Below are 11,354 nucleotides of genomic sequence, written 5' to 3' on the forward strand. Positions count from 1 at the left end.
AGGCAATTGGGTAATATCTCTCGAAATTTACATAATAAAGCCTCTAAATGGGTATTTCTGATGAAATAACTGAGTAAAGGTGGCAACTGATAAAATATCAATCTATCACATTGGCACGAGGATAGATAATAGATATTATTTTTTAGGTAAACAAGTATCAAACAAGGAGAAAAACTGCTTATTTATTTCTATTGCAAGAAGAAATACAACAGTCTAAATGAATTCGATGCAGCCATAGAGCGTACAAAAATTGAAATTTGGTGCAAGCAACACTCACAACTGGGAAAATTCTTTTCTATGACGTTAGCAGATGTCGTTGACAGATAAAACAAAGTCACAAATAGATATGCACCAAACAGATTTAACAGCAGTTATAGAGTCGAAATAAGGCCTCCATGTGCGTGTTTCTGAAAAATATCTAAGGGGACATACAACCCAATTACAGACAGCGCGACAGGGCGAGGACTTCTTCGCACTAAAATTTTTATATGTATTAAAACTATACTTTTATCACAGAGAACTGGACAGAGCGAAGACTTCTTCGCACTAAATTTTTTATATGTATTAAAACTATATTTTTATCACAGAGAACTAGACAGAGAGAAGACTTCTTCGCACTAAATTTTTTATATGTATAACAAAAATTTTTCTTATGATAGAGAACTGGACAGGGCGAAGACTTCTTCGCACTAAATTTTTTATTTGTATAACAAATGAAAGTTATTACAGAGAACTGGACAGAGCGAAGACTTCTTCGCACTAAATTTTTCATATGTATTAAAACTATATTTTTATCACAGAGAACTAGACAGAGAGAAGACTTCTTCGCACTAAATTTTTTATTTGTATAACAAATGAAAGTTATTACAGAGAACTAGACAGAGCGAAGACTTCTTTGCACTAAATTTTTTATATGTATAACAAATATTTTTTTTATGATAGAGAACTGGACAGGGAGAAGACTTCTTCGCACTACAATTTTTATATATATTAAAAGTATATTTTTATCACAGAGAACTGGACAGAGCGAAGACTTCTTCGCACTAAATGTTTTACATGTATAAAATTATTTATACAACAAAATACGCAGAAAAGAGATTTCTTTGCCCAATTTTTTTTTAATAGTAATAGAATGAAAGAAATATTTTTAGTAAGAAAATACAGAATAAAGTTTTACGCACAATTTTTTTTATATAGTACAGTGTAAACTTTTTTGCAAATTTTGTAAATATATTAATTCCCGTCACATTCTTAGGAATCAGTATCCAAGACCAAATGACAAAGGCTCTTAAAGCAACGTTCCATGATTGGTTTGAACAAGCGAAAAGATTAGCATGACAATCAGCCACGATTCCAAGAAGACCTAAACAAAGAAAGTCACAAGACTTCATTGTCTCGAGTCGAGTTCGGCGAAAACCTTGCTTTACTCGCTTGTTTCTGAACACGACATGGATGTCAAAACATTGCTCCATAATCTCCGTGAAGAAGTGTCCTGCTCGGTGTGTTCGGACATATTTACCGATCCAAAACAGCTGCCATGCTTACACAGTTTCTGTCTGCACTGCTTGAAACAATGGCATAGGACGAGCCATGGCCGCGACACCATCAGATGCCCAAAATGTCAACTTGTTAGCAAAGTACCTGAAAGTGGTGATCTGAAAGATCTTCCAACCAGTTTTTATCTGAATGGCTTGATTGACGTGCTGGCAATAAAAGAGTGCCGAAGCAGCCAAGTGAGATGTGGGAACTGCGAGAAGAAAAGCTCCGAGACTTCTTACTGTTTCCACTGTTGCATATTTTATTGTCAAGAGTGCGTAACTGGACACAACATCATGCGAAACAATAAAGATCACCGTGTTCTGGCGCTGAATGACTTTCGAGACATGGACTATGAGGATGTGCTCAAGCGACCTGTGTTCTGTGCAAAGCAACGGCACGAGAAAGAAGAGCTAAAGTTCTTTTGTAAGAACTGTGAACTGGCGGTCTGCCAAACTTGTGTCACCCTCAGCCACAGCGGCCATGCTTTAGAGCACATAGAAGAAGAAGCTGAAAGACAAAAGATTGAAATGAAATCAATGATTGAAACACAGAGGCGTAATTTACAAGCAAAGATGGACGCTGTTACTAAACTTGATGAAGACTACGCGAAGCTGATACAACAATGCGAAGAGGTGAAGAGAGACGTTCAGGGAACTGTGGACGATTTAATTGCCAATATTGAAGCGAAGAAGCAAAATATTTTTGCAGCGGTGGAAGACCAAACAAAGAAATCACTCGATAGTCTAACAACCCAAAAGAGCGAAACCGAGAATCAAATAGAGGAGATCAAATCATCGTTAGATAAAGCTGACAAAGTTTTGACACGAAGTGCAAACGCTGAAGTCGTTCAAGTGAAAAAGTCATTACAAACAATCTTGAAGGGAGTTGATCAAACTACTAAGCCATCTGAGCGTGATCTCAAAGGTCTGCCCATTTTGGTTTTCGTGGAAAATCAAAAGATGTTAGAGACTGTCAACGCCGAAGAAATTGGAACACTAAAACTACTGCAGCAGACTGAAGCAAGTCAATCTGTCGCTGAGGGCAAAGGACTCGAAGAAGGAACTGTTGGAGGTGAAGAACAGTTTGTTGTGACCACAAGAAACGCGGAGGGAGAGCAGTGTTACAGTAAACATGATCGTGTAACGGTAGAGATCACGGACGAACAAGGACGAGAATGCGCGACGAAAGTACGAATAAATGACAATAAGGATGGAAGCTACAAAATCTCTTATTCACCCAAAGATCAAGGCAAATACAAAGTGACAGTAAAGGTAAACGGAAAACATATTTGTAAAAGCCCCTTTTCTCTTCAGGTTAAATTGTTTCACTTAAGACCTGTTTTATCTTTTGGAAAACAAGGTTCGTCTGTGGGAATGTTTAATTATCCCTGGGGGGTGGAAGTGAATGTCAGAGACGAGATAGCTGTAACGGATGGTTTAAACCAGAGGGTTCAAGTCTTTAATAGTGATGGAAAATACTTAAGATCCTTTGGTCGGGAGGGACACAACGCGGATGAATTTGATTATCCTACCGGAATAACTTTCCATAAAAATGGAAATATTTTCGTAGCAAACAACGGAAAACATCGCATCCAGATTTTCAGTGGGGAGGGTGAGTACGTGGGTATGTTTGGTGGGTATGGAAGCCTTGATAGTCAGCTCTCTAATCCTTGTGGTTTATCTGTAGACAGTGATGGAAATATCATTGTTGCTGATACAGGTAACAAACTCATTAAAATCTTTTCTCCTGATGGCAAGTTTTTAGTGAAGATAGGTGGGCAGGGCTCTTTTACTTATCCTATCCACGGTGTTCAATGTGATAGATATCTCATAGTGTCAGACTACGAAGAACATTGTATAAAGGTTTACGACAGATATGGAAACTTTCAGTACAAGTTTGGAAAACAGGGTGGAGGGGACGGGGAGTTAAATAAGCCCTGTTTTTTGTCAGTGAAGTCAGGACAGCTGATGGTCTGTGATTCAGGTAATAATAGAATACAAGTGTTCGAACTGAATGGGAAGTTTGTTGGTAAGTTTGGAACAAAGGGCAGTAATTTAGGAGAATTTGGTTCCCCGCGGTCTGTAGCAGTTCTAAGTAATGACCGAATTGTTGTATGCGAATGGCTTAACCATCGCCTTCAGTTGTTTGAGTGAAAATTTAGTTGTTCTTTTCAAAAAAAAGATGAGACTGTGACTAACAGAGGGGAATGGTTATGAAACCCGACAACGTTTTTTGTTGTATGTTTTTGTTCTCTTTTTTTTACCTTGACTGAGCACAAAACATAATAGTTGTTTAGTACTGACTGAGGAACCAACCAACGGAAACGTTTTGGTTACGTAATTCATGCATAGTGTATGACGAAAAACAAAAGATTGTACGTAGGCGTGGACCATCCAAAACTGATAAATCTGGGCATCTTTGTTTTTTCCTTTGATTTTTGGCGGGATTCATAGTCATTCCCCTCTTTTAACTTTGATGAGACTGACCGGCTATTATTTGGTTGTTCAAAATAGATTCATATTTATGTTAGGGTTTTATTTTTAAATGTCATGTTTGTTTAATTAGGATGTGACACCTCTCTGTAACAGAACTGATGAAACCAACCCTGGAGAGCTATTTTGCCTCCCCTGGGGGAATTTTGACGTACCTCTTCTCTGGGCAGGGTCTCTCTGGGCCCCTACAACATTTTTTTTAAAAAAAAACCCCAGGTCAGTTATATTTCTTCCTATATATGGTGTAGAATGAAATGTTAGTTTCCCTCGAGGGGCGTTTTCCCCTGCAAGAAAATGCAACGAGTTTGCCAATGATTCCGTTCTTGTTTCTTCAGGTATACAAAAAAACAAGCATATAAATTACGATCAATTTTCCGAACTCTCAAATGGCGTTTCAAAGCATCAAAATATTCTGGGGGGGGGGGGGGGGGAGGGGACATGCCCCAAAGAAGGCAAATTTGCGGGAAACCCTTGTATTTGGTTAGGATGAGTAGCTACACCCTCTTGCCGTTGCAAGAGCTAGATCTGATTAGGAAATTAGTATTACTGTAAACGTTTTTCTACCTGAAGTATTACGTTTCAAAGCATCAAAATATTCTGCGAGGTGGTGGTGGGGGGGGGGGGGGGGTGAGAGGGGACATACCCCGAGGAAGACAAATTTGTGGGAAAACCCTGTATTTGGTTAGGATGAGTAGCTACACTCTCTTGCCGTTGTAAGAGCTAGATCTGATTAGAGATCTAGTATTACTGTAAACGTTTTTCTACCTGAAGTAAGTTTTATTATATAACAAAAGACGCAATTAAATTAAAGCAGTTCACGTGAGTAGTAAAGATAAACGACCATAGATTTATTGTTGAGAAAAAACCTCTGCTAGGAGTTGAAACATAATACTCTAAGGGCAGCCACGTGCTATCAATTGATTTTAAAGGAGCAACTATATCGGTTTTGTTGCCTTTAGCGTGATTTCCGAGCATATCTAAGCTTTCAAGAATTTTCTCGGTTTAAACAAGAGAAGTTTATAATTGTTTTTCAAAGGTCAGTGGATTTCTTTGACATTTAGCTGTCTTGACGATCTTTAAGTAAGAAATTTGCTTAAGTGATTAGCGGGTGATAATCTAGCAGTTTGCGGTTTTATCTGAGTGTAGAAAATAGTAATAATAATGATAAAAACAATATTTACAGAGGATATCACCAAGCTAACACTAAGTTAATTAGGGTGGTCCTCTATCTACATTAATACAATTTACTATGCGGAATTAAAAACGTAGCTCGCGTTCGTTTGTATTCACTATGCACAGTGATTGGCTTAGAAAACTCGCACCATTTTCTCGTCCAATCAGACTGAAGTAAAACGAAAACCAATCATGAATTTTGTCTCATATATAGTTAAAGATGGGCTTATCATGTAATTGTTGGAAACAAATTTATTTTGAGCTGTTAGGTTTAACTTCTAAGTGATTCTTTTGTAGGGGTTGGAGCGGAGCAGGCAAATGTGAAATTCTTGCATGTTTTTTTCTTAGGATAGACAACCAGTACAGTTCAGTTTGATCGTAAATCAAATATATTTTACTGCGAAAAGTGTTCACTCCATATCAGGTGGTGTACTGGGAAATAAGGATCGAAACAAAAAAGTGCACAGCGTGTATATTGAATAAATGTATATATTGCTTTTATTAGCTTACAGATCCAATACTTGCATGCATTGATCAGTGATAGACAGCGGAACTCATTTTTGTGATTAAGAACGTTTCTGAGTTACAGTAACGTGACATTACGCTTTACGGAGCCCCGCTAATACAGACAGCTAGTTATGATTAAAGGAAAGTGGTTTCGGTCCTTAGCTATAGCAGTTGTTGTTCTTAAGTCCGAATATAAATACGGACACCCCCCTCCCCCTTGGTTAATTTAGACAATAGCTGTGGCCCTTACGTTTTCTGTATTAACGGGGTTCGACTGAATTTGCTAGTTAAAATATATCTACATCTACATCTACATTTATTAAGTTGATAAAATCTTGGAAGACATCACATGAACTGTACATAAGAACTAAGATAGTATATATATATATATATGTATATATATATCAGGGGCACCCAACGGATCGTTTCGGTAAATTATCTGTTCGGAAGGTCTTTAATGCCCTTTGATTTTCTGAAGAGAGTTGTCACCTCGGACTTTCGTGATATGAGAAATTTAATGTCTGTTGTCTTCGGATTGTTAAAAATGTCGTTTTGGGTACGCTAAAAAGGTAAGCTATCATTTTCGGAAAGGCGATAAGACCTAAGGGTTTCGGGAAATGGACCAAAAAGCCCTAATAAATTCGAGAATACTCAAGTTCCCCTAGAATAACCGAACAGATAAAAATTTTTTTAGCGCAACCTAAAATTAACCTACAGAGCTTTAAAAGTACTCTACGTAGCCTAAAACAGCGTTTTAAAGCATACGAGAGAAAACGGTCGTTGGGTGCCCGTGATATATGTACATATGCAAAAGTTAGATAAAAATAAATGTGTCAAAATACCACGATAAATAAATAGTAATTCCTAGTTACAAGTTACTTTACTTATTTCACATATTTCAAATATTCAAATATTCAAAAATTTCAAATCTTCATTAATGGATTTAGTTAAATGTACTGAGGCTATAATTCAGCTTCTTTAATTTATTAATTAAATTAAATTATCAATTAAACAACGTGTGAATTAAGCAAGGTTGTTTGATGCTTTGAGTTTATATTGATTCTCGGTGAACCAATTGCTTTGTTTAATTTTAAATGTGAAAAATGGAAATAAGCAAGCCAAAAGTAAGGTCCACCATAAATATACAAAAAAACGACCGTGAGCAATACTTTTTTCCGGTTCAGTCGAACTGGCATTTTTGTTACACGTTGCTTCTTTTACAACTTGCTTGTAAATCCCTCAATGCTTGACTTTGTTTTGGATCCAGGAAAGCCTAATCTGCGTAGCAGGCACCCTATCCGAGCAATAGGGAACGAGCGAGGCGCTTATATGTAGGGCGGCCTTTTTCCGCGAGAACACGCGCGCACGTGTAGAAACGCGAGCGATAGGAAAGAGCGCCTGCAAGAGAAGGCCAATGAAATTCATTTCCTTCCCCGAACACCGCTCAAACTCACCTTTTGTTACTCAAATACCCCCTGTTATCACTCAAGCGCGTGCTATGCAGATAATGAAACCGGAGTTACTAACAACTTGCATGCTCATTAATGCATTTCAAAAATCGTCTATTCCCACGCGAGCCCTAGTCTCATTTCTCTCTTTGAGTTGTTTAGTGGCTTTTTTGAAGAACCATAAAGTTCACTTCAACCCGATCAAATAAGGGACTGCGCAGAGGCTGAACTGAATTGTTCAAAAAGCCTGAAAACATCAACAGAGGCGGGAATGCACTGCAGTTTAGCGCTATATTGATGTCATTAAATTTTCATTCATCCCAAGGGACAAAATCATAAATGGAGAACTGCATGGAATCACTAAGTATTCGTCAATTGGTAAAAACGGGCTAATTGGGTACTACATCGGTACAGGATGCTTATTTTACTTGCATCTTAACTTGTTGTTTTCGTGGTCGGTTAGTCGACTGCCTTATTTAGAATATATTTAGAATATTTGAATTGCTCAATCAAATTAAAGAAGGCCGGTATATTGTAAAACGCACGCATTAAAATGAGTAGCCATCATGGCAAAAAAAGCTCTTTGACTGACTTAGGGCTTTTCAATCAAAGGGACCCCAGAGGTACTATCGCGGGTAAATACAGTACAGGGATATGGGATCACAGTAAAACTCGGAGAAAGGCTAAAAAGGAGGACGAAGCCGCAATCATTAGTGGTCACCTGTTTTATACCCAAGAGAGACGAGAGACGAGTGAACTGACTGACGAGGTCACGAAAGTTATGAGGAAAAGGATTTCTAACCACAACTCGGTCTTGCATATTGCAACGCGTATTGTTATTCGTAGTCACGCTATAGGAGCCACGTCGTTGTTAGTTCCCAGTTTTCTGAGAACAATTCCGCGAGACCACGTGACTCTCCGTTAACCCGCACTGAGACGGACAAACTCCGGTGATGCTGACTTGTGTGATTTAACGCCCAGACAAAAACGGTCTCTTGTAAGGAAATGCTACGAGTCTTTTTAGAAAGAAAATAATTGAAATAAAGACTTGCAAGCAGTGCATTTTTGTTGTGATTAGTGATTGAGTGACTTCTGAACAGCGAGCATGAACACATCTGTTACGTCAGAGTTACATTCTTGGGAGTCACGATCAGTTTCCAAGACAAAATGACAATGGTTAAAATATCGCTCCATGATTGGTTTGTACAACGAAAAAGATTATCATATTAAAAACAGCCGATCCTTAGAAAAGCCAAGGACAAGAAGGCAGCGAGAAACATTACTTCGTTCTCTTGTTTCTGAAGACAAAATGGATATCAAAACGTTGCTCCATAATCTCCGTGAAGAAGTGTCTTGCTCGGTGTGTTCCGACATATTTACCGATCCAAAACATCTGCCATGCTTACACAGTTTCTGTCTGCGCTGCTTGAAACAATGGCATAGTACGAGCCATGGCTGCGACACCATCAGATGCCCGAAATGTCAAGCCGTTAGCAGAGTCCCTGAAAGTGGTGATCTGAAAGATCTTCCAACCAGTTTTTATCTGAATGGCTTGATTGATGTGCTGGAAATAAAAGAGTGCCGAAGTAGTCAAGGAAGATGCGGAAATTGTGAGAAGAAAAGTTCCGGGAATTCTTATTGTTTCCAGTGTTGCATGTTGTGTTGTCAAGAGTGCGTAACTGCGCACAACATCATGCGAAGTAATAATGATCACCGTGTTCTGGCGCTAAAAGATTTTGAAGAGAAGGACTATGAGGATGTGCTAAAGCGACCAGTTTTTTGCGCAAAGCAGCGGCACGAGAAAGAAGAGCTCAAGTATTTTTGTAAGAACTGCGAAAGGGCAGTTTGCCAAACTTGCGTTTTAATAGATCATCCTGGTCACGCCTTGGAGCACATAGAGGAAGAAGCCGAAAGACAAAAGCTTGAAATGAAATCAATGATTGAAACACAGAAGCATAATTTACAAGAAAAGATGAACGCTGTCAGTAAACTTGATGAAGACTACGCGAAGCTGATACAACATCGCGAAGAGGTGATGAGAGACGTTCAGAGGACTGTTGACAATTTAATTGCCAATATTGAAGCGAAGAAGCAAACAATTTTTGCAGCAATGGAAGACCAAACAAAGAAGTCTCTTGAAAGTCTAATAACGCAAAAGACCGAGATCGAGCATCAAATAGAAGTGATCAAAACATTGTTGGATAAAGCTGATAAAGTTTTAACACGAAGTACAAACGCAGAAGTCGTTCAAGTGAAAAATTCATTAGAAACAATCTTGGAGGGAGTCGATCAAACTACTAAGCCAGTTGAGCGTGACCCGAAACGTCTGCCGATTTTGGTTTTCGTGGAAAATCAAAAAATGCTGGAGATGGTCAACACCGAAGAAATTGGAACACTAGAAATACTGCAGCAAACTGAAGCAAGTCAATCTGTCGTTGAAGGCAGAGGACTAGGAGAAGGAACTGTTGGATGTGAAGCACAGTTTGTTCTGACCACAAAAAACGCAGAGGGAAAACAGTGTCACAATAAACACGACCGTGTAATGGTAGAGATCAGGGACGAACAAGGACGAGAATGCGCGACGGAAGTGCGAATAAATGACAATAAGGATGGAAACTACAAGATTAGTTATTCACTCAAAGATCAAGGCAAATACAAAGTGACAGTAAGGGTAAACGGAAAAACCATTCGTGAAAGCCCTTTTTCTGTTGAGATGAAATTATTTCAATTCAGACCTGTTTTATCTTTTGGAACAGAGGGTTCGTCAGTTCGAATTTTAAACTATCCCTGGGGCGTGGCAGTAAATGCCAGGGACGAGATAGCTGTAACCGACTGTTTAAACCACAGAGTTCTAATCTTCAATAGTGATGGAAATTACTTAAGATCTTTTGGTCGGCAAGGTAGCAATGCGGGGGAATTTAAGTTTCCAAGGGGAATAACCTTTTCTAAAAATGGAAATGTTTTCGTAGCAGACAAAATTAACCACAGGATCCAGATTTTTAGTGGGGAGGGTGAGTACGTGGGTATGTTTGGTGGAAAAGGAAGCCTTGATAGTCAGCTCTATAATCCTTTAGGTCTATCTGTAGACAGTGATGGAAACATTATTGTTGCTGATACAGGTAACAAGCTGATTAAGATCTTTTCTCCTGATGGCAAGTTTCTAATGAAGATAGGTGGGCAGGGTTCTTTTACTTTTCCTATCCACTGTGTTCAGTGCGATAGATATCTCATAGTGTCAGACTACCAAGAACATTGTATAAAGGTTTTCGATAGAAATGGAACCTTTCAGTACAAGTTTGGAAAACAGGGTGGAGGGGACGGGGAGTTTAATTATCTTAGCTGTTTGTCAGTGAACAAGTCAGGTCACCTGATGGTGTGTGATACAAGTAATTACAGAATACAAGTATTTCAACTGAGTGGGAAGTTTGTTGGTAAGTATGGAAGAGAGGGAAGCAGTCTTGGAGAATTTAAGTCTCCACAGTCTCTAGCAGTTCTTAGTAATAGTCGAATTGTTGTTTGTGACAGGAATAACAATCGTATTCAGATATTGTAGTGAGAATTTTCCTGTCCATACAAAAAAAAAAAAAAAAAAAACGAGTTTTGTAGTTGGTTAATTTGCATTGTTCTGAAGTGATTCAAAACAGTTTTTTTTTTTAGTTTTCAGTTTGTTAATCCGCTTGAGAAGAAGTTACAGATGCGGGTATCATATCATGTTATTGTTGGAAACAATTATAAAGATTTATTTTAATGTAAGCTGGTAGGTTTAACTTCTCAGGGATTTTCTCTTTGTCAGGGGTGGAGTGGGGAAGGCAAGTCCGAAACTTTCGCTTTTGGTTAGGATGGATAACTAGTATTGCGTTCACATTAGGCCGAAAAAGGTTGAGTTCTTGCTTCCGGGAAAGTGTTCACTTTGCTGTAGCAAGCGTTGCCGCACGAAGAGCTTTTACCGCATCCTGGCCGCGCGCAAATTAGAGTGAGAGCAAAACAATCGACGAAGCAAACGTTGGTACCACCCGGCTTCGTCGATTTTTTGCTCTCGCTCCAATTTGCGCGCGGCCAAGCTTGTTTCTAGTGATAAACTTGTTTTTAATTTAGAGATAATTGATTATCAATTCATTAATAACCAGTTATGCCTGGTAAAATATGTAGCTTGCAGTGAACAACGCTTTTGTTAACTTACCGCTTCAATACTTGC

The 11,354-nt window shown here is 38.7% G+C and overlaps 2 protein-coding genes across 2 annotated transcripts; both read left to right on the plus strand.

The window, feature by feature from the left end:
* Nucleotides 1-1,421: 1,421 nt before the first annotated feature.
* On the plus strand, nt 1,422-3,920 carry LOC145469524 (E3 ubiquitin-protein ligase TRIM45-like). Its single transcript, XM_081453267.1, has one exon. The coding sequence runs from the start codon at nt 1,449-1,451 to the stop codon at nt 3,690-3,692; it is 2,244 nt and encodes a 747-aa protein (XP_081309393.1). The 5' UTR covers nt 1,422-1,448; the 3' UTR covers nt 3,693-3,920.
* A 4,431-nt stretch (nt 3,921-8,351) lies between these two features.
* LOC145469667 (E3 ubiquitin-protein ligase TRIM45-like) lies at nt 8,352-10,740 on the plus strand. The gene has a single exon (XM_081453421.1). The coding sequence runs from the start codon at nt 8,352-8,354 to the stop codon at nt 10,710-10,712; it is 2,361 nt and encodes a 786-aa protein (XP_081309547.1). The 3' UTR covers nt 10,713-10,740.
* Nucleotides 10,741-11,354: the final 614 nt, after the last annotated feature.

This window comes from Orbicella franksi, chromosome 15 (assembly GCF_964199315.1).
Source record: "Orbicella franksi chromosome 15, jaOrbFran1.1, whole genome shotgun sequence".
Classification (NCBI taxonomy): domain Eukaryota; kingdom Metazoa; phylum Cnidaria; class Anthozoa; order Scleractinia; family Merulinidae; genus Orbicella; species Orbicella franksi.